Consider the following 23,505-nt stretch of genomic DNA (forward strand, 5'->3'; position numbering starts at 1 on the left):
TCAGTATTACTTCCATAACTGTTAGTATGGAAAAGCTATTACTTGAATTTCCCTCAGTATTAATAAAGTATCTATCAATCTATCCTAGCCTGATATAGATGTATTTTCAGTTTAAAATCCCTTTGATAAACTGAATGCTAATGAACAGAAATAACTGCCATCATGTATCAAACTTTACAATATCAGCTGTTAGGATATTTAGTTTGTAACCATGGCACCAGAGTGGTTTAAAAAAAATCCTCCTACAAACTGGAGAAGACTAGCTTTCACTATTATGCACAGCACTATTCATACTGGAACAAGCTGCAGCATAATTTGAAGCTAAAAATGCTAATTTCTCTGAGGAACTGAAGCTATACATGTGAATGTTTAAACTAATGTGGTCGTGTGTGTGCGACAGCTTGGATTTAACTGTTTTTGTTGCAACCTTGTCTATATATTTTGCTCTCTCTTGCAATAACAGCCTCGATCACAACGAGACTTCCTGAATAAATAAAGCTTAACTGAAACGGGCGCGAGCAAACACAGCACAGACGGAGAACAGCACGTACAGATCGTTGAGGTTTTTAATAATCATCAACACATTTATGTACAAAGCAAGCCAGGTCATATTCAAACAACCAAAAGAAGAAAAAATAATCCTAAAATGCGTTTTCATATTTTTTTTTTTCCTGTCATTAAAATAGCTAAAGGTTACCTCAGGGAATCAATTCAACGGTTCAACACTTGTGGTACAGAGTTAAGTATAGTTACAGTCTGACAAAACCTTCACAGATTATCTTCCACAGTTAAACAGCCCTGGGCGTGTGAGGGTGACAAGCAGGATGGATTCGGAATGATCCCCCCCACCGATGAAAATAAATGAGAATTTTGAGTCCAAGACTTTTTAAAACCAGAATCCCTGTCAGTTTCCCCAAAAGCACCAAGTTCATCTTTGTTCTTCAATTGTTATTCAAAGGACAAATGCATTCATTGAAATATGTTTACCCAGAGCTGCGCACAATACACGCCAGGGTAAAAGCATCTACAGGAAAAAGCAGGTATTAAAGGTGTTGGTGGATTAAATGGAACAGGCTCGGTGGGTGTTTCATGTTTGCATACTACTATACATCCTCTCCTTTAAAAAAAAAACAAAAACGCTCGAATACGACGCTGGAAGATGTGTACTTCTCATGTGGCTGTAGTTCTTTCTTCAAAACACACATCTTGAGACAAAGAACCTGATTGTCTAACACACAGAAACATTAAACAGTCACACAGCTCTGGACATTCTCAACTTTCTACGTTCAAACTTCACGCAGTACAAGCCACTCATCTGCCCCAGTGCAATAATGGGAACTAGGTTATCGGAGTAAATAAAAAAAACCAAGACAACACTGAAACTGAACGGTTTTAACAATGTAAACCTCACTGAAAGGTTAAAGTCCTTCTTCAGTATTCAGTCATACAGTAAAATAGAAACGGTTTTTAAACAGGTATTATTACCTTAACTTACAGTATGTTTCAGGAAATATGCATGTGCATTTTTCTTATTTTTAATCAGGAAAAAAAGACACGTTTAGCTTGAGCTTGGTCGTTCAAGATACAGTCAACTGATCCAAGTTGTCTCGGATTTTCAACACCTGTATCAAATATAAACAGTAGGTTCTGTGTGGTTGGCAAGGTCCACACATCCACCAATCAGCACTGCTTTCAGTCAAAAGTCAAAACCAAGATGACAAACGAAAGAAAAAAACAGAACCACAAAATGATCGTTACAACTGTCAGAATAAAACTAATGTTACACTTTCTGTGCATTTAAATGAAAACATACAACAGGGAAAGTGGTGAAATTGGTGTTAAAATTCTCAAAGATTGACTGTTCATTCAAATCTGAAGTAAAACATGTCCCCAACAAAGCCCAAATGAAAGACGTTTTAGAGGAAAAGATTAGCTTGGTGCTGTAAAAACAGTGGAAAGGAACTCACACCCAGGGCTGTACTACTGAATTAGTAATGCTTTGTGAATGGAGAGATCTCCTTCTTTCGCAGCAAATATATTCACTTGTCTCCATCCTTCAAAACAGTCTGATCTGGCAACCTGTTTTAGAATACACGACATGTGGTCGCCCTCTTATGCTGGAAATCCAACCTTGTGAAAGCAAATTACATGAGAGGATCTACTATCGCTAACTTCGTCTGCATGATTTGTTTATAAAACCAGGGACCACTTAACACAATCCTTTAAGAAAGCATGAAGGTAAAACAAATTTAGAGAAACTTAGAGAACTTTTACAAAAACACTTGCGCCACTAGTTAGTTTGGTTTGTTTCCTGTTTCAGTCTTTACAACAGTGACTGCAGCAAGACTGAGGGGTTGGTGGTGAAAGTCACTATATACACACACACTCACTCACTGTACAGTCACGCAACTGAGCACACACCAGTGTGTCCGGTTTTCTCAGTGGTATCACAGGTGAAAGTCTGCCAGTCTCTCGCTCACACAAACGGAAACAAACTGGGGAGCAGAATGGGGCAGTGGCCGACGCTCCTACAATGTAACTGTGACAACGAGGGTGCTCTTCCAATCAGTCAGGTCATCTGGTGAACTGTGAAGAAGTCATACTGTAAGTCCTTCTGTAAAGAATGTTGTCCATTTTCCTTCACTCCTCCTTTGAGGATGAGTGGCTGTGTACAGAAAAAGATAAAGAAAAGGGCAAAGTTTGCATGAACATTTTGTCTCATTTGTTTAACCCCTTAAGCTTCAGTGTACCGCTGGCGGTACACCTACTAATTTGCATAGGAATTTCAAGAATGTCCGACGGCTGCAAACACGATTATACAAACACTATACGCCGATGGAAAGCTTAGATTCTCATGAATCCGCCGGTATAAACCACTTTCAGATGCGATTACCACAGCGGGTGAGAAAAACACATTTGTCCGACAAAAACGAATAGTCATCCATCCGTTCTCTATACACGGCTTCAACGCACACAGCGCGACTCACATTTCCGGGTTCATTATTACACACAAAAAAAAGATTCCACAAAAAACGGCCATAATCCAACCTTTTACATCCAGATGACACAAGCCAGTAAACTATTTTATCCAAAACATGTCCTGAAGTCGGTATAAAATCCCCGAATCGGTCGTTTTCAAGGAAATGCACCTCGCGATGCCCGTCCAATATTCCCTGTATTTTTCGTATTTTTTTAAATTTAAAAATAGAATATTAGCGATTTTTTGTACTGAAAACGGCTGGAATTGACTGAAGCTTAAAGGGTTAACTGCAGATCATCAATTAATGTCTACACAGAATATGAGCTGTCATGAACTTTATTACCTACTTGATGTTTTTCACTTTCTACTACACATAAAGCTAAGGATACCTGCTTGAATAGTGCGATAAATAAGTTTGTGTAATTTAACTCATATCTAGTCATGCTTATACTTTGCTATTTGAGGTTCTCAGAAAAAGTCATCATGGTAACAGTATTAGAGTATATACAATGTAGAAGTACTATGACATGAAATTACTTAAATGCAAATTTACACACACAACACAGCTATCAAGTAAATTAAAAAAAAAAAAAACAGCAGTCCCAAAAGTCAGTGTGAGTCTTAAAGCAACAGTAAAATGCATGCAAAACTGGACAGGGTAGAAAAAAACAACTCAAATAACAAATGGGTTGGTGTATTTTAACAAGTCACTGATAAATGACTTAACTAATCATTAATGATGAATGATGCAGAGAGAAGGAATGAATAGAAAAAAAGGAGCAACAGGGAGAGCTCAAAGATAAATGGAAAATGCTATAAAAGAGGAAGATTGTTTTTTATCCAAATCATGATTTAAAAGCTTTAAAATTGGGACTGAGAGATAAAAATGGAAGGACAAGCACTTCACTGCCTACGGAGTGATAGAATAAAGTTGATTCAAAACTGAAACAGCCAGCGGTTAATGCTACTGCACCAGTGACGGACTGGACAAGGTGAACATCAATTTAATAAGCTTAAAATGTAAATACAGAGGTATAATTCAGCTGTTGGAAACATAACGCTTAAACATGGCACGCCAAATGCTTTTCAATATCACTAATTAAAAACCCAATACTTGCAACAGAATCTAATGAAATTAACAAAACTCTTAACACAAAAATACAAAAGACACAGATTAGAGATATTACCTTGAGGGCTTTAGGGTTTTAGCTTTCATCATCGGAGACATGGGGTTTTGCGATGGCCATCTCCTCCTTGCTATTTGCGATCATCTTACACTTCTACAAAAACACAAGGAGAAACACATGAATGTTTAAGGACACAGAAACTGTACGCACAAATGCGACTGAAACTGTAACCGTTTGCACAAGGGACAAATTTTTTCTTCTTCAGGCTTCAATGTATAAAGAACTGTGCAGGAGAAAAAAGCCTTTAAAACACACAGTTTTCAAAGTTAACGATTCAGAAGTAATAGACCCATCAATTCAAACAAAATCAAAAGTTATATTGAATAAAAAAAAAATCCTTTGCAGTAAGTGATGTTTATATTCTCTGATGACACTCGCCCAGGATCTCACTGTAGCTTGCGTTTGTTGTAGGGTCAATCTGCCTTTATTCTGACCTTCAACAAGTGGAATATAGCACAATTAGACCAAGATCAGGTGACTGACTAGGCCACTCAATGATATTTTACATGTTCTGTGATTCTTGTGCACAAGAGAACAACTCTTGAGTTGGCTGTAAATATGTACTCAAACACTCCTATGTAACGGTGCACATATCCTTTAGCAGTGCGTTCAGAGTCTTAGGTTGTGATTGGTCACAAGAAACCAGCAGTTTTATTCAAGAGTATTTACATCAAAAGGTCAACTGCAAAGTTTGAGTATTTAGAAAAAAATATATGAAAGAAATCTAGTTGTGATCTAACGTTACTTTAGAAATGGTAGTCAGAAGTAAAGCCATAAGTAAGCAACAATGGACAAACCATCACCACAATGTTCTGAAATCACGCTTGCATTGGCGTCATTCTAATCTACTTCATCTGTCCTAAAATTTTGTTCCAGAACTCTATTGGTTTTGAGGCTAACAGGGTAACATCTTGTGGTGAATCCTCTGAGATTACGTTCATGAAGTTCTCTGATCCGCTTCTTGCTGTGCTGACATGAAACATTTCTTTCCTTCACTACCAAATGACTTTTCTGTCATCCACAATCTGGTCTTCAGTCTACCAGGTCTTTTGCCGTTTTCTAGTTTTCCTGCACACACATGCGTTTTTAGAATAAACTCAACAGCTGATTTTGCCACACCATGCATGTTTCACATCGGTCTTTGTTGTTAAGTTTCTGCTTTTTCATCCTTTTTTTTGCATTTGCATTGTGGGGAAGATACTTCTCAAACTGCCAGACAGCCCTGCCTCCATCTCAGTGAACTATGAACCAGATGTGAGTCCTTTAGTGCATGGACTAATAATGAAATGACATGCCACTGCCCACGAAACATTTAGTAGCCATGTGCCCAATTACTTTTGAGTCTTTGCAATGAGTGCACCATTTTCAGAGGGCTGTATCTACCACGCAGTTCTTTCAATATTGATGCAAACCTACTCAAATGAAAGCTTAATGTGCTTAAGTGCAGAGCCTGAGGAGCCAATCTCCCTGAAAAAAATAAACATTTTTTTGTTTTGACATTTACCTCAGTAAGCTCCTTGATGGTATGTATGTTAGCCTGCTGAGTCACCTTCCTCTTCGCTTCTTCAATGTGGTCCAGGTTTAGAGTTGGTTGTGGGGGGGCAAGGCACGGGGGAGGCTTGTTAGTAATGGTAGGGAGTGGGGCAAGGGGAGGCATGGCCGCCAGGGCACCCATGTTGGTCAAAGCAGCTGTCATAGTAGCTGCTGTCATACTCGCCATAGCAGCACTCATGGTGATGTTTGACATGCTAGGCATTCCCGGAATATTGGGTATACCCATTGGACCCATGTTGGGCATATTCGGCATCCCCATGCCCATTGGAAGCGGTAAAGGTAAAGGTAAGGAGATGGGGGCAGGAGATGGAGTGGGCAAAGGGAGCTGCAGGATGGCTTTAGGCCGAAGACTCTCGGGAATGGGGACCCCCGCCTTAGCACACATTGCAGCAGCATTAGCCTTGGCTATCTCAAGCAACTGGTCCTTATCTGAGAAAAGGACAGTGAAAGAGAGACAGAGAGGTGGGTGGGTACAGAGAGAGGAAAATATGGAAAGGTTAACCATTAGAGCAATGTAAAATAAAATAAATTTTTAAAAAAAGCGTGCCAAATTGTGAATGTTCACAAACATAGCATCAGAATATAATGAGTGTTAATTGCTCTACGTGTGATTGTCATTAATTGCAGTTTAAATGTTTTACCCAGTTCAGTGAGCCGTGGAGGTGTCTTGCTCGTGCTGCGTCGTGTCCGGGACCCTGAGCGGCGTTGTTTACGGAGAATGAGAACCGGAGAGTGACTAGGTTCCCTTTTCCATCTGTCCCGTCTATCGAAGGAACGGCTGCGAAACACCGGGCGCCTCCCTCGACCCCTCGACCTTGACCTGCGTCTACGATCAGAGGACCGAGACCTCGATCTTCTGCTTCTGTCTCCTGATCTGGACCTTTTCCTTCGGCCTGTGGAGCGACTCTTGGATCGCTTTTTTCTGTCCGTGGACTTGGACCTCCTCCTTCCTCGAGCATTTGGTGAACGAGATCGCCTCTTGCGGGCTGGAGAGCGAGACTTGGACCGGCGGACTCTGGTACGCGACTTGGACCGTGAATGTTTACGTCGTGCGGAAGAGCGTGACTGTGACCTTCGCCGTCGGGCAGGACTCCGAGATTTGGACCGTCGCTTCTTCCTCTCTGATGGAGAGACAGGTTCTCTTTTTCTCACTGGAGACTTGGACCTGAGAAAAGCGAATGATAAAACTGATCAATAGTACAATATCCAGCAACTTGGAGCAAACTGGAAGGCAGGATTGTTCAATCGTTCATGAAGACTGTACTTTACTTTCAGCTTGTAAGTTACATTTACTACTGCAGCATAATGTGAACATGTGGTAGAGGGATTAGATGGCTTTCAAGTCCCCATTTCATGATGTCCTCAACAACCGAAACCTTAGATCTAGAAGTAATTTAAAACTCTTAAGGGACCCATAAAAACTGTAATTCATGATGTCAGGCAGGTTCATAAAAACAAGGCCACACAACAAACCTGGACAGCTTTCTTCTAGATGTAGACTTGGATGCTGAACAGCGAGGTGATGAAGTTGAACGTGAAAGTTTCCTGCGATCTGTAGGTGAGCCTGGCTTGGACAGCTGTTTGTTCTTTACTTCAGGAGATGCTGAACGTGAGGAGCTTCTCTGACTTTTAGACACCATTTTAACTGGAGATTCCTCTTCTTCATCTGAGCCTTCTGAACCACCTGACCCATCTGGGCCAGTGCCAGGCTCTTGGGAAACAGACCTGGACCTAGAAACGTCTCGCTCATTAGATGAACTAGTATTCTCCTTTTGGGTACTGCACAAGCTTGTCCAATTACCCAGCTGGTCTTGTAACTTATCTGAAGAGCCTGCTGGTTGGGAGCTGGAGGCAGTTGCTGAGGGTACCGGTTTCCAAGCACCTAAAAAGTGCATGTAAATAATTTTAAAAAGGTATAAAAATGTGGACATTTTAGGAACAAAAAACTTCATTCAATGACTTGAGTAATTGAAATCTAACAATGAGTAGAGAAAATATATGCCTTAGGATTCTCTTGGTAACTGTGCAAATACAAAACTTTTATTAAACTCATCTGACATATCTTAACTTGCTTATAGAAGTGACAGTGAAAAAGGTCTCACCTGCTGGAGCTAAAACTCCTTCAGATTCTCCTGCGGCCTTTCCACCACTTGCCTGCTCTGCCTGAGGAGAGGACTTTTTTTGTTTAACTGGGGAGGAAGATAAGGATCTCGCAGGGGATGAGCTGTCAGACCCCCCGTCACTTGATTCAGACCTGGACTTAGATCTGTTCACACCGGCAGAAACAGATTTGGACTTGGACCTTCGTCCACTCTTCCTCGGGGATTTAGATCTCCTTTTGCCAGGCTGTGGTGAGCGTGACTTTGATCGGTGCCTTCGAGACAATGAGCGGGACTTTGAGCGTTTGCCAGACCTTGGGGGAGAACGGTTTCGCCTGGCAGTGGAACGAGAACGTCTCCTGGCTGGCGATCGAGATTTAGACCTCCGCCGGGAAGGAGGGGTTCTGGACTTAGTCCTCTTGCGGGGACTCCTTGTTCTAGAGCGACGGTTGCGCTTAAGCACAACAACGGAACGTGACCGGGTTCGCCTGCTCCTGCGGACTGATCGGGAGCGTGAGCGGCGGGATCGGGGGGGTGGTGACCTCCTGCGTCGAGACAAGGATCGACTCCTAGAGCGCCTGCTTCCGGTACGTCTTAATGACCGTGATCTGGAGCGACCGACAGGGCGTCTCGATCTAGAGCGGCGGGCTCTAGTGACAGAACGCGACTTGGAACGCCTACCAACTGCACCACCACGTCTCGGTGAGCGGGTTCTGGAACGCTTGGTGCCTCCACGGGAACGTGACTGGGACCTTCGACTTCTTCTTGGAGACCGAGACAGAGATGGGGACCTGCGGCCACCACGTTTAGGGGATCGAGATGCTTTTCTTTTAGGAGAGGGTGAAGTCTGTCGTCGTTTTGGCGAAGCAGACAAAGAACCTCTCCGTCGTTTAGGAGACTTGGATTTTCTTGGAGATTTTGACACCTTCTTCTTAGGGGTGAGGGAGCGAGAGGTAGATCGGGAGCGCCGATTAACTCTCTTTGGAGAATTGCGGGAGGGAGAGAGAGACTTCCTCTGAGATTCAGGGGATTGAGAGCGAGACCGAGAACGGGACAGATGACTCTTCAGAGGAGTTGAAGACCGCTTTCCCTTTGAGGGTGACCTGGAATGGGATCTTGGCCGTTCTTTCAGTAATGTTGTTGTTTGACCACCAGACTGCTGCCTGCTGAGATTAGGTGATGGTGACCGACTAGGACCTGACTCAGTTCTCTTGATGTCTAAGCCCCTGGAAGGTGAAGGAGACCTGGATAAATCTTTGACCTTTGCCCTCTGAACTGCATTGGTCTGATCTTTCAAGCCTGGGTCATCTCTTGGAGTAGTACCTTCCTGTTTTGGGATGATGTCTGGCAGTTCCTGGGCATGGCTGAATGTACCATCTCCATGACTGCTTTCTGTTTTAACCTTAACTGTTTCTGTCTGTGTTATCTCATCCTGGCCTGCAGATGGTGATCTCATATCTTTTTCTGATTCAATGTGATGACTACCCTTTCCTCCAGTGGAAGACACGTCCATATCTGCAATCTCCTCCTTCTTTACCTCGAGCAATCCAGGTTTCTGTGAGGGAATGGGAGCTAGTTTCTCTTCCCCTCGTTTGCTTTTTGGAGTCAGTCTGGATACTGGTTCTTGGAGGTCAGAAGCTGCAGCTGGAGAGTATTTACCATCACCAGCCGCTTTACCTCCTTCACCTTCAGACTCAGATCCTGATGCTGAACTGCTTTCAGATGGGGACCGAGACGGGGATTTCTTTTCCTGCTTCTCATCTTTCTTCCTCTTCTTTTTCTTCTTTTTGGCAGCGTGCCTTTTGTGTTTTTTGGATTTTGAATCGCCCTCTGTGTCCACACGATCTGAAAGAAGAGGTCACAATCTTAAAAAATGATCCATTACCTCTAAAGATACACAAAAAATATATGGTTTTAACTGTCTTCTACCTGTAATTGTATCCCTTTTGCCCTCATCCTTCAGCCCAGCATGATCTCCAGCTCCTGCAGCTGCTGCCAGTCTGGCACTAAAAACACAAGGATAACTTGGTTAGCACTTTCCCTGTCAAAGTACAAAACATTAAATTCCAATACAAACAAAAACACAAGTAAGGAATCCTTTCAATATTGGCTAAACTGCACAGACACAGTAAAATGTAATTGACGTGGTATACTGGGTAAATAATGACTAAAGCAAGCATTTTAATAATAACTAAAACACACACTTAAGTCAACCTTACTGCACAGAAAGAACCTGTTATTTTTATGCTCACACTGTGCAGATCAGCCAACCAGCCATCAGTTCACACTGAATCTAAGCATGTAAAAAGCCAATGAAGCCTAGCAACAGTAACAGTAACAGTAAATCTTATTGACATGAGATGACTTTGTTCTCTGTGTACCAAAATCAGAAAAGCAGCATTACCGTATTTTCACGACTATAAGGCGCACATAAAAGTCTTAGATTTTCTTCAAATTGTGCGGCGCGCCCTATGGTGCAGTGCGTCCTGTGTGTGTTGTTGTAAGGCGGACGTAGACCAGGTGGTTTTTTCCACGCATCACCATCGCTGTTGATCTGTGACTCTATGCGTGCCCATCTCACAGCCGATGTGAAAAAACAAGTGAAGCAAATGAACTCTGAGCTTGCTGTCATTCCGGGAGGCCTGACAAAGGAACTCCAACTGCTGGACATCGGTGTGAACCGGCCGTTCAAAGTAAGGCTGCGAGCGGCGTGGGAGCGATGGATGACTGATGGAGACCACAGTTTCACTAAGAGTGGAAGGCAGCGCCGGGCGAGTTACGCCACAATTTGCCAATGGATTGTAGATGCTTGGGCTAACGTGTCTGCTGGCACTGTTGTTCGAGCTTTCGCAAAAGCCGGCATCATTTCCGAGGCGCCGCACGGCACGGAAAGTGACTCTGACAGTGAAGAAAGTGAGCCTGGCATGTTTGATGGAGGTTTAGCGCAGCTGTTCAATTCAGAAACAGAGGATGAGGACTTCCATGGGTTTGATTGATGACGATTACCGGTAAAAAAAATGTGAATACCAAACTCAGTTTTGCTCCCGCTCTATTTTTAAATACGCACACTTGTGTGCTTGTTTAATCCGTGTGTTTTACCATGCCCGCGACTATTGAGGATTAAAAAAATGTTAGTACTCTGTAATCAATACTTAAATAAAGCACAACCAAACTCAGTTTTGCTCCCGCTCTATTTTTAAATACGCACACTTGTATGCTTGTGTGTGTGTTGTTGTTGTAAGGCCGACGTAGTAGAGGACACCATGAGAACGTTAAAGGGGGAAGTGTGGGCGTGGATTGTATATAAAACCCTCGCCATATAATCAGGTGCGCCTTATGTGTGTGTTAAATACAGTAATGGCACACATAACTGAGACTGCGCCTTTTGGTACAGTGCGCCTTTTGGTCGTGAAAATACGGTACTTGCAATTCTATTAAAATAAGTTGGGGCTAGAATATTCAGAATCTGTAGTGTCTGCTCGGCTTAAGGTACTTCAGATATGCTTTAAAAAAAAAAAAAAATCTGACTAGCAATCATATTCCACCAAACTGCTTTTTTTGGATAAGAATGCAAAGATGTATTTTGTATCCATGAGGAATGTTCAAAACCTGGTGCAGCGGCTTGAATAATTACTTTAAAGTGTCATTTTGTCAGTTAAGCCAAATTTATCAGAATATGAAGAAATGTACAATTTGGATTGCATTCATTCAAAGAACATTGCATTCGTTCAGTCAAAGAACTTCATAAAGACTTGGCATTTCAAGTTTTTCTGACCTGGCTCTGGTGGTCCGGACAGGTCTCTGAGGAGGTGGAGGCTCCACATCAGATTCCGCACCAGATTCTGAACTGCTCTCCTTCTCGCCCTTCTTCTTTCTTTTCTTCTTCTTGCTCTTGTGTTTTCTGTGCTTCTTGTTTTTCTTGTGGGGTGGATCAGTCCCTTCCTTGGCATTCATGTCGTCTTTTTCAGGTGCATCATCCTCACCTAGCAAAGGGAACACAGTGTTTGCAACTCTTAACAAATCCATAACAAAACCTAAAGCAAACTGTTGGGACTTACTGCAGCACTAATGTTGCTTCATCTGAAGGCTTGTATTGATAATAAGATTAATTTTAGTGTGCAATGTGGTGAAAACTGCTAGGGGATGTTTCAGAGACATTAGTTAGCTTTTTACCGATCCTGTTTAATATAATGCTTATTATTGAAGAGAGGAGGAATATTTATACCTAGCCATACCACTAGCATCTGACCTGTGTTGTATTTGAGTGATTTTCTTTATAATGATGAGCATCGCTTATGCAGTTCACTCCTCCATGTCACTTCAATGTATTTTTTATGGGTTGTTCATAGCTTCTGGACAATAGCTTTGTATACTAGACAGACACGAACTGTTTTATATTAGTTTAAACCTTAGACAACAGGAAATGCAAGACAATGTGTAAAATTTAAATAATATAGGTGTTGTTATGTTCTATCCATAACTTACCTGAGGGAATGTCTACTGCACACTCCATGATGCCGGTGCCTTGATTTTCTAAAATGCCCTCGTAACGTTACTGGTGTGCTGCTCCTTCACTCAACACTAGAGAGGAAAACAAAGGCAAAATAAGTTAAGCAAAAAAGAATGCAGCAACAACAGAAGAACAAGTTTAGATTTCATCACTACACTGCAGCGAAAGGTAAGGCAACATGGGTGGACATCTGTGGTGTATCGTACATATATGTGTGTGTGTGTGTGTGTGTGTGTGTATATATATATATATATATATATATAGTGTAGCACAGGGGTATTCAAGTAAAACTCAAACCCATTGGAACCCAACATGTATTTAGTTGGTGATGCAGAAATCACATAAATATGTTTTTTTGTTATGTTTGGTCCGTTTTAACTGCTGATAGTGCAGCTGATAGAACACAAATAAGGAAACGGATTAGTTTATTAGAATTTATTACAGATAAATATTCAATCAGTAACATTAGTTTCACTTTGATTTGGTTCAAATTAAAGTGATTTCCTTCATAATGAGACAATGTCGGACCTACGTGCATTTCAATACAATATCATGTTTGAAAATATGAAGTTTGATAGTTTTATTGAGCAGCTATCTGTTAGAAATAACCAGCTGCATTGATCGTTAAAATAAATAGATTACGCACGTTTAACAGTTTTCTACCATCATACCTGTCTTACATAATTTCCAGTCGCAGCGGTTAAACCGTCAAACATTTTTATGTTCCTCGTTGATCTCCAACCTGTTTGCAATCGGCTCATTTTTGCAGAAAATGAGTCAAACGATGCGTTAAATGCTCCTGTTTGAGTGGATGAGTTTGAAGCAGAAAGTTTTAGTTAACAGAGAAAGTTGAAAACCACCTTCATATCTGTTAACTCTGACTGAGGTTTTAGTTCATGTCGAGCCGACTTCCACAAAGAAAGTGTACTATATCAAACTGCCTTCATAGTTCGGTCGTATGATCTGCTAAGTGTTGTAAAATTAAGAAAAGCTCCGTCCGTTAAAACAGAAGTATCCCATCACATTTAAAATCTCCTTATAATTCATTGATTAAAGATATGGATCCATATAGGATGAAGTCTGGGTCTGGCCTCAGATCGCGGTCCACCAGTTAGTGACCTGGGTTCTAGTATGTAGTGAATTAAACAAGGAATTTTAATAAATTACTGAAACAACAGGAGTAGAATCGTTTCAGGACTAATTGCATCATGACTACTGACATGTCCCTAAACTATATGTAAAAAGCAGTCATCTTTCTAAAAGTGGCACCCACTTTGGTCTGGAGCAAACCAGTTCTTGGACACTTGTGAGGCAGCAGTATTTGAATGTGATTTACTTATTTAACAAGAGGCAGTCTTGTTAAATAAGACTAGACAACCAAAACACCCCTTAATACAACTACAATACCAGCACCTTTCTAAAATAACATATAACCATATAAAAATGTTGGCCCAAACATGGAAGTATCTATCAGTGAGCACTGCTTCATTAAGGGAACAAGGCATGTCTATTTTCATATATAAATAGGTATGATACATATTGATATCAGTAATTGTGATATGTTGTAGTCCCACCACAACTTGACTGTTCAGCTGGAAAACTAGGACAGCTTGTCTCTGAACACACATCCACCCTAATAAACCTACAGTATGCCTTAGCACAAAGAATAAAAACTGACAAGACTAGAGAGGATAACTGTGTAATGTATGCTTTTGCTATTATTTTACAGTCTACTGCATGAGTCAGTTTCATGTGGTTAAAATAACATAACAAAACAAAAACACAAACAACAGAAAAAAGAGGTACAAGTGAACACTGGCCTGTGTCTTCTGAGAGATTACCTATCTTTGGGGATTGGATGGACTGCAAATATCTAATGCTGCCTGAGACAAAATGCCTGCCCTTTAACACTACTGACTGAGATGTAGCCAGAGACTAAAATGATCTGCCAGAACTTAAATATAGGAGTGCTGGCACGATAACCTAATGTCATATCCATCAAGGACGAAGTAGCCAGAACACATCCTAAACCAAGGGTAGGACTCCTTCCAGTGTCTATCAACATTACAAAGTATTAATGCAAATAAATTCCAGAAATATGTGACTATTGAGCATTAAAATCCTTCCTCCAAATAGGGTCATTTCAGTGTTATTTGACAATTTATTGTATACACACCTGTTATATTTTTAGGCCTAACCCTAGCATGTGCAGAGAAAACTAATTTGTTTATTCCTGGTAATTTTTTTAAGTGTTTTTTGATCAAAGTAATAAGGAAAGTAGTTACTCTACAATTATCCATGTGGCTCTATATTATGTTGCCTGTTCTGTGCCCAAAATTTGAACTCCTCCAGTTGTTCTTACTGCTTGAATTTGCTTTAAAGAATCAGGTCAGGTCATATAATGCAGTTTTCCACATGCCAAAAATAACTGCTACCCCTTCATGGTGACTGAAATGTTTTGCATAAAAATGACTTAAAAAAATCTTATAAGGGTTATATTTGAAAGATTACACTGTACAGAATAATCACAAAAAAGAATAATTGTTTGTTTTATATACGAAATCCATACCCAAATGACGTTAATACAGTCTAAACGAGGAAATCTGACAGGCCAAACTCATGTGGAAATAATACAATAGCAGTTTTGTAACGTTGCTGGATTTCGTGCCTGATTACACCAGGACCTGCAAATATTGTTAGGGTCACAACTATTTCATTAGAAAAAAAATCTTAAAGCTTTACAAAAACACATTTTTATTGCTATTATAGACATGAGTTATGTGTATTTGCAAGTTAAGACGGTCTGACCCGGATAGAAGCAGGTACAGACGTGTAAACGGAGCAATACAGCCTCAATATGAAGCGCGCACTCCGTTTTAGGCAAATTATTCAAATAATTTACAGGCTTTATTTTCGTAAAGAATCAGCCTTTGCCCCGTGACAGTTACTCATCCGAAAATAACAATGCTGACAACAGTATGTTGCACTTATGGTATTAAAGTCAACACATCTAGCAGATATCGCTTCTTCAATTGATGCTAAAGCTAACCATCCCAGTGTACGTTTGCCAACATGCTATTTGAGATTTGCAGCACTATAAACAAAGCTAACTTAGCTCTTCTATTCCTGATACAATCTGTCACAGCGTTAAGTTACTACCTAATGCAAATCTGGGCACGTAGGCCAAAAGTTGCAAGGACAATAGAAGCAAAAGAGAAAGTTTTTAACTACGACAGTTCGTTAGCACGTTAGATAACGCTAACCTAGTCGGGCCTGCACCGCTGTTGCTAACTTTCATTCATAGATGACTGCCACTGGCATTAGCGAGCAGGCACTAGCTTACATTAATAAAACAAAGACTTTATGCTTTTCAATAAGCTGTAATTCAGTTCAGCGTGAACGCTTCCCAACTGGACAACACGCCAACTGGAAGAACCAAACGCGGTGGTGCACGCTGCGGCCTCATTTCACAACAAGCTCGTTCACCAGCGAGGACATCACTGCTAGCCGAGTGTTAGCATGCTTTGCTGAAATATTTAGCTGCTATTTGTTTCAAAACACTCATTCGTTCAGCACAGCTGCGCGTTCTGTAGCTCAAACCTACCCAGTTTATGTTCGGTAGATGCAGTTCCTGTGTAGAAAATGTCAGTCGCCTGCAGTCCCAAATTTCACGAAACCAAACAATCGCTGAATATTCTAACCGCTGACGTTAGCCAACTAACTGCTCCGCCATGATGGGGAAAGGTATCCCAACATGCCATGCTGCGCGGTTTGAATGGCGGCGTCACTGTCTCCTAGGCAACTGCATACTCCGTTGTAGCAAACGTAGCAAATCGTAGTAAACATGGATTGTGTAACATGATCGTCTTATTTTTCTTGTTTTATAACTATGTATACCATCATATCTATTATTTATCGCAGTCTACGAGTGCCAGAAAATTAAATCAAATCTTTTGCTGCACTTGGTCGTTATACAAATCAAATGTATTTATATGGTAGGCCTACATAAAAAAACTAAAAAAAAAACCAAACAAACAAACAAAAAAAAAACAGCCTGAGTTGACAACAGTGCTGTACATTCAGTTCAATTAAAAAAACTCCAATTGTCTTCTGGGAAAATTTAAAACACTTAGAGCAGCTGAATCAACAAATAAATAATAAAGAAATAATATTTATATATACTTTATCATTACAAAGTACATGTAATAAGATAAGATAAGATAAGATAAGATAAGAATTTTCTGGAAGAAAGAACCAATCCATAAGAAAATTCTTTTGATATTACATTACATTACTGAATAATATAACTAAACTAAACTGACTAAAAAAAACAAAAAACGCAATTTTGGCAATGATACTAAGAAAACAATTAATAAATATCACTCTACCGCAAGGTAGTAACAAAAATAAAAGAAAAAAGCAATCGGTTCTTTCTGCTTATGAGAGACAGCAGGTCCGATTTGTGGCACTGGCAGCCAGCAGTGACACTTTTTGTGGCACCTCCGCGTGCCACGGTTAATGCCACGGTTCAGTGACACTTTTTGTGGCACCGCCGCGGTGCCACGGTTAATGCCACTGTGCAGTGACACTTTTTGTGGCACCGCCGCGGTGCCACGGTTAATGCCACCGCGGCGGTGCCACAAAAAGTGTCACTGCTAGCTGCCAGTGCCACAAATCGGTCTTGCCCCTACTGGAGCTTATAGTGGATTAAATCCTCTACTAGATGGAAGCTCTCTATGATGGTTTGATAGACTTGTAAATAAGCTAATTTCTGAAGCTTCATGAAATATAGTGGAGCATTTTGAAACCCTGTGTTAAAATGGCCAAATGCAATCTGTAGATAATGGTTGAGAGATAAATATATTAAAAGATAAATGAAGTTGTCTTGATAAACACCGAATATTGGTATATTTATTGTGTCATTAGCGCAACAGTGAAGGGATATTTTTTTCGCTGTATTTCATAATACACCAGATTAAATAGCACCAATCAATTTCAGTTTTTACAAAGTGCTAACTATATAATTTGAGCTGAGTTTTCTTCTCTTACTTGTGTTGTCTGTGCTTTTATTCTGATAGTCTACACACGGATGTTGTGGAAGCATCGCAGCTGCTTTGACTTGACTGTCAGCAGTAAAAAAGTGAGAAACGTCACTGGAAGTTTGGCTAAAATTGCTCTACCAGGGACATGTGTTTACTTTAAAAGACCTCCATTAAGTTAAAAACATGAAGAGGAGGTTTAACATCAACCTGGACGACTCTGCTTTCACCAAAGAAAGAACACCGGTCTGTATTTTGCTAGAATTATGGTAGCAGTTGCTTAGCTAGCCCAGTGAATTAGCTTTCCAGCAAATAATTTCAGTAATTTTATGGAATTTAAAAACCAGCTTACAATCTTAGGAACACAAGGCAATGCTCAGGTTATCGTGCTACATTCGCGAGTGCGTGATTAACACGATTTCATTTAGATTTCTTGTTCCTGAAACAGGCTTTCAATGTGTTTGTATTTCAGCCAAAACCTCAGTTCCAGTCTTCATGTAAAGGAGGAGAAAACAGCTCAGCTGCAACAACCTCTAAGCCGGTTCCTGAGGCAGTGGACCAGCCTTTGTCTTATGCAGAATATATCGTCCAGAGTAAAAGCAATGTGGCTGCTGCTCCACAGAGAGATGCCCCCTCCAAACTACTCAGGGCTGGAGGTGCTGGAGCTTTCAGTTTGAAGCAAAACGGGCCAGATGCAGTGTCCTCTGATACAGGAGGAGGTGAATCAGCTAAAGGGACAGAGGTTCAGTCCCACGAGGTTAACAAAAGTGAGGAGACACAAGTGGCAGGCACAGAGGGGGACTGTCAAAAGTCAGATCTGAGCCTCAATCTGGGTCCTAAACCAGTGGGATCTGGGAGCAGTATTGTTGTGAGTCCACGACAGGTATGCATTAATTCCATGCAGTCATTCAGTCATTCTAAATATTATTACTGATTCAATTCAGTGTCACATTCCAGTTTTGAGCGATTCATTAAAGCAGATTAGCCTCTTATGTTGTTTCTGAAGCTTCACATGTTGTTTCTTCTTGTGCAATTGTAAGCAGCAGGTTACATGTTTGTTTTTACTTATTTAGAGGGGAAATCCCATTCTGAAGTTTGTGAGAAGTGTTCCGTGGGAGTTTGGAGATGTCGTGCCAGACTATGTTTTGGGACAGACAACTTGTGCTCTCTTCCTCAGGTGGGTTTTAGTACTTCATGAACTCTAACCCTAACCCTTTAACTTTAAAAAAAAAAAAAATTGCTGTTGTCAGAAAAGCATGTTTTAACGCACAATAAATCCTTTGTGTGAGCACAGGATTAGGTTTTTTGATAATTGATGAGTGGCGATTAACTTTTTGTATGTTTTCCTTCTCGTTTGTGTTTTGTTTTGTTCTTGGTTTTGGGTCTGGTATGAAGTCTGAGGTATCACAACCTCAACCCAAACTACATCCACGACCGTCTGAAGCAGCTTGGGCAGACGTTTACCCTGCGAGTGCTACTGGTCCAAGTAGACATAGTAAGTAAATAATGTTTTGTCACATTAGAGGGCATGCTTTGCTTTACTTTGTTTACAAATGAAATCACATGAAATTGTGACCTTTAATTTATTTAACCCCGCTGTGCTCCAGCTTTTCTTTGGAGTCATAAATACTTTTACATTTATTTACAGTCAATACTTTAACAACAGTATAATAAATAGAAAAGTAAAAAATGTGGTATATTTTTGCCTTTGCTCCTCCATTTATTAATTTGTCTACTTGTATTTCAAATTTCTCCTGCTGTAACATTGTCTTTGAAAACATTTATATTTATATGAACTTGGATTTATTACCTCAAAAGTTCTCAAGTACTGCTCTTGTGAAAACTGTATTTGCAAGTATGTACAGCGCCCTCCATAATTATTGGCACCCCTGGTTAGATGTATTCTTTAGCTTCTAATAAATTCCGTTTTTTTTCTAAATAATATAGGACCACAATGACAAAAAGAGCAAAATCCAATCTTTAATTCAAGTGCATTTATTCAGTGTGTGTGTGTGTGTGGGTGGGGGTGGGGGGGAATCACACATTAAGAAATATTTGTTTTACATCAAATCATGTGTGCCACAATTATTAGCACCACTGATGTTAATACTTTGTACAGCCTCCTTTTGCCAACAAAACAGCACCTAATCTTCTCCTATCATACATTTTTGTACAATTTTCAATGTGAGAGTATGCTTCTGCAATTAAAAGGAATTTATTTTAAGGCTTTCAACACATCTTAACCAGGGGTGCCAATAATTATTGATTATAAAAATAAGTCTATTATAAATAATATAGTCTTTAAAGCATCTTTAAACAACAAAAACAGGGACAAAAATACCTCTACATTTTTGTGGGCTAGCTTGTTAACTGTAACAGCTCTCAGGTAGGTAATGACAGCTTCCATTACTTAGTGCCGCTAAGAATTCAACCATAGAGTGGTGTAATATTTAACAAAATTAACAAGCATTTACCAAGCTGTTAAAGGAAAGCTGTAAAGTTAGCATTCAGATCTATTCATATGTGAACTATGCCTCGACTCCGCAGAATTAGTTTGGCTAACAATGGTGCAACTGAAGTGTGAAGTGTGCAGCTGGAGACTATTTTTGGCACTGTGTGTAGAAACAAAATAGATCTAAAAGCTGACAAATACTAGCTTCTGTGTGGGGAAAAAAACTCAGAAGGGTTTAAAACAAAATCAAGACATCTCTACTTGCAGCAAATTTACAACCCTAAAGTCATTTTTTAAGATATAAATCCTGAAGAAGTAATGCAGTTTTTCTCTTTGACATTATTTCTCCTTCACAGAAAGACCCTCATCACGCATTAAAGGAGCTGGCTCGCATCTGCATCATGGCTGACTGCACTCTCATCTTGGCTTGGAGGTAAGGCCTGCAACAGATGACATAAAACATAAAGGAATGTACTGGGAAATGGGTTTAAAGTGTTTAATTTTTGATGATGTGCTCATGATCCTGCCCTTCCCGTCTAAAAAAGTGTGTAATCAGAAGAGAAAGTCAGAGGGTTCTGTTTTTGGAATGTGTTACATAATGCATCTGTGTTTGTCTTTGATAGTTGCTTTATTCTGATGCTTCTTTTCTCTGGCGAGGATCAGCAGATGGAAATTAGCCTTTTGAGCCTCACTGTAGCATATTTATTCCCCCCTTTTTTTCTTTTTTTTTGATCATGTTGAATTGGCAGTCCAGAAGAGGCAGGACGTTACCTGGAAACATACAAGTCATATGAAAAGAAACCAGCAGACCTCCTCAAGGAGCAGGTTGAAAAAGACTATCTGTCAAAGGTGTGTATGGATTCCCCATTTTTATTCAAAGATTTAAAAGTTTGTTGCTGATTTTTTTTTAACTTTATTTTGCCAGTTTAAAACCTCAGGTCACTGTAAAATCAAATTAATTAAATTTAAACTCATTATAAATAACTAGAAATGCCATCAAAAGTGCTCAGTGTGTCATCAGAGTATTTGCCAAAGTCTTGCAGCATCTCTCTATGTTCAAACAATGTAGTGCTGATTCTATTTCAATGCTTGCTTTAAGGTTACAGATTGCTTGACCACTGTGAAGTCTATAAATAAAACTGACGCCATTACCTTGCTATCGACTTTCTCGGTGAGTACCAGTGAACAGAAAACAGTATTTCCACTCCATTAGCTGCCGTGTGCAGCAAGTATTAATTTAATCAGATTGATGCCGTTCTATAACCGGACTAAATGCACACGCACATACATGAAGAGACTGATTTGATCGTGTACGTTTTTTTTTTTTTGGTTTGTTTCTTTTTTTACAGTCAGTAGAAGGAATCATCAGTGCCTCTAAAGAAGACTTGGTTCTCTGCCCAGGCCTCGGGCCACAAAAAGTGAGGAAAACTACACACACAGGATGCTAATATACAGAGTGTAGATGAAACATTTGCATGCTTACTACGTTGACATTTTGTGCTTTCAGGCGAGACGACTCTTTGACGTGCTCCACAAGCCCTTTCTCAAGTCAAAGACAAAAGACAGCTGAGGCGTCTCGCCAAGGATGTGTGACGTGCTTCTGAAATGAATTCTATAGAGTTGGCCATCATGATGAGCAGGGTGCAAACACAGACACACACTCTGTATAGGACTGAATTAGTATTCCAAACACTCTTGATTTACTGAGATGATGAAACAAATGTGTAAAACTTTAGTTTTTACCCTGACCTAGAACCAGTTTCGGGTATTTGTAAGAATGTATAATATAAACTGTGTTTATATGGCGTTATACTATTTGTTCATTGTTGAGTGAATTTTTTTTTTTAAATAAAAGTAAATATTTTGTCATATTTTCATACTGTATAAGGTCCCTTAATACCTCTTTACAGTTTTACTTGTCCCAGCACAAAGCAACCAGGGAGTGCCAAAAAAGAAATCTCATTAATTTAAAGAAACAAGGAGACATTTTAAAAAGAATGTTTTTTTTATATAGTTTAGGAAGCACAGAGCTTTTTGATGAGAGACAGAAGGAAGGTGGGGTGAATACCATGCCATGTGTTGACGGTAAACTGACGAGCATGTGACATTATTATTTCTCATATACTTATTTAGGTATACATTTATATTTGTGTGCATTTGTAGTAGGAGCAGGAAGTCTAAATAAGAAATTGTGCTTTTTTATGGTAACCTCACTCTTATATGTGCTTATTATCTACAGATCTCTTTGTTTTAAGTGAAGGCTACCAGATATTTTAAACAGAGAAAAAAGTTTTGTTTCCATTCTGTTTATTTCTTTTTAGTGCTGCATTTAAGTGCTCTCTTGAGTTTCCCTTTTCCAGTGCTTTGAAAAAGGTTGCATATTAGGTTGTAGTACCATGGAGGACATCTTGGAAATAAATGTGGTTATGGTGGCAACGGGAGGAGGAAAATAGGTCAGATGCACAATTCTAACGTGTTATAGTGGAAACTAAAGGAAAACGTACAAGTACAAACATGCAGAATGTTTAATGTGCTGTGAATAATCTCCCAGAGGTTTTTGTTACACTTACATGATCTATGCTGCACACAGAACCTCTGCAGTCATTTTCTGGGCTGGTAATTTACAATGGGTTTACAGTTTTAACTTATTTGAGGATCACCTTTTTTTATTATTGAGAAAAGTGTAAGAAACATTTAGGTTAACAATAGCTGCTTATATTAATTAAATATAAAGGACAAATTAGAATGGAGAGCATAAAAATACTAAAAGACAACTGGGTAAAAAGCTAAATGGAAAAATAATACAGGTTTAAGATAACAAAGGTTCATCTGCTTCTAAAACTTCCTCGTTTTTTTGATTGTTGAATAAAGTGAAGTATTTATGTAGACTTTGACTATCAGAGGAAATGCGGAAACTTAGAGAGATATTGCAAATTTCTGATAAAAATAGATTTAAAAAGTGCAAGTCATAAAGTCACTTGGTGTGAGAGAAGAGGATGCAGAAAATGGAGTTAGATGGAAGCAGATGGTTCACTGTGGTGATCCCTGAAGGAAAAAGCTGAAGGGAAAAGAAGAAGAATAACCTCAAGAGTACCATTACCTAGAATATTGTTGCAACCCATAATAGGCTTATCTTTAGGCTTAAAGGAGTCAACAGAGTTAGGGACTTCAGGTCTGTCCAGCTTGTGAGATATTTAAGACTCAAAAAATAGGTAAATTATTTACAGATTGTGTTTACATAAGGTACAGGATTTATCACTGTCTGTACATTCAGTAGTAAGAACTATCCATCCATCCATTCTCTACACACCGCTTTATCCTCATTACGGTCGTGGGGGTGCTGGAGCCTATCCCAGCTGACTTGGGCGAAGGCAGGGGACACCCTGGACAGGTCGCCAGTCTGTCGCAGGGCTACATTTACAGACAAACAATCACACTCACATTCACACCTACGGGCAATTTAGAGTAACCAATTCACCTCAGCATATTTTTGGACTGTGGGAGGAACCTGGAGTGCCCGGAGAAAACCCACACATGCACAGGGAGAACAAGCAAACTCCATGCAGAAAGATCCCAGGCTCATTAGTAAGAACTAGCTGGGCCAATTTTATGTAAAATTTAGAAATATATTTCTTCAACATTGTGTGAAACAGCATTTATAAAGTGAGAAAACAAGCCCTTCTC

At 39.9% G+C, this 23,505-nt stretch overlaps 2 protein-coding genes across 2 annotated transcripts; one reads left to right on the forward strand and one right to left on the reverse strand.

The window, feature by feature from the left end:
- Nucleotides 1–548: 548 nt before the first annotated feature.
- On the reverse strand, nucleotides 549–16,109 carry sona (SON DNA and RNA binding protein a). Its single transcript, XM_022196174.2, has 10 exons — nucleotides 15,935–16,109; nucleotides 12,306–12,401; nucleotides 11,596–11,803; nucleotides 9,750–9,826; nucleotides 7,824–9,665; nucleotides 7,195–7,603; nucleotides 6,363–6,886; nucleotides 5,672–6,150; nucleotides 4,168–4,260; nucleotides 549–2,665 (listed from the first exon to the last, which is right to left on the reverse strand). The coding sequence occupies exons 2-9, from the start codon at nucleotides 12,331–12,333 to the stop codon at nucleotides 4,186–4,188; spliced, it is 3,642 nt and encodes a 1,213-aa protein (XP_022051866.1). The 5' UTR covers nucleotides 12,334–12,401; nucleotides 15,935–16,109; the 3' UTR covers nucleotides 549–2,665; nucleotides 4,168–4,185.
- Nucleotides 16,110–17,429: 1,320 nt separating this feature from the next.
- Nucleotides 17,430–21,692, forward strand: ercc1 (excision repair cross-complementation group 1). The gene is made up of 9 exons (XM_022196144.2): nucleotides 17,430–17,615; nucleotides 17,842–18,252; nucleotides 18,443–18,546; nucleotides 18,765–18,864; nucleotides 20,178–20,254; nucleotides 20,571–20,670; nucleotides 20,921–20,992; nucleotides 21,171–21,239; nucleotides 21,329–21,692. Exons 1-9 carry the CDS (start codon nucleotides 17,556–17,558, stop codon nucleotides 21,389–21,391), a joined length of 1,056 nt encoding a protein of 351 aa, XP_022051836.2. The 5' UTR covers nucleotides 17,430–17,555; the 3' UTR covers nucleotides 21,392–21,692.
- Nucleotides 21,693–23,505: the final 1,813 nt, after the last annotated feature.

The sequence above is a fragment of the Acanthochromis polyacanthus genome, chromosome 14 (assembly GCF_021347895.1).
Source record: "Acanthochromis polyacanthus isolate Apoly-LR-REF ecotype Palm Island chromosome 14, KAUST_Apoly_ChrSc, whole genome shotgun sequence".
NCBI lineage: Eukaryota > Metazoa > Chordata > Actinopteri > Pomacentridae > Acanthochromis > Acanthochromis polyacanthus.

What these genes read in the sequence shown, in the direction of transcription:
- sona (XM_022196174.2), bottom strand. Translation starts at nt 12,333, where the DNA reads ATGGAGTGTGCAGTAGACATTCCCTCAG. An exon ending in TGCAGTAGACATTCCCTCAG is followed by an intron (nt 11,804 to 12,305) that starts GTAAGTTATGGA and finishes TCCCTTTGCTAG; the next exon opens with GTGAGGATGATGCACCTGAA. An exon ending in TCCACGGCTCACTGAACTGG is followed by an intron (nt 6,151 to 6,362) that starts GTAAAACATTTA and finishes TCCTTTTCTCAG; the next exon opens with ATAAGGACCAGTTGCTTGAG.
- ercc1 (XM_022196144.2), top strand. Translation starts at nt 17,556, where the DNA reads ATGAAGAGGAGGTTTAACATCAACCTGGACGACTCTGCTTTCACCAAA. An exon ending in TTGTTGTGAGTCCACGACAG is followed by an intron (nt 18,253 to 18,442) that starts GTATGCATTAAT and finishes TTACTTATTTAG; the next exon opens with AGGGGAAATCCCATTCTGAA. An exon ending in ACTCTCATCTTGGCTTGGAG is followed by an intron (nt 20,255 to 20,570) that starts GTAAGGCCTGCA and finishes TTGAATTGGCAG; the next exon opens with TCCAGAAGAGGCAGGACGTT.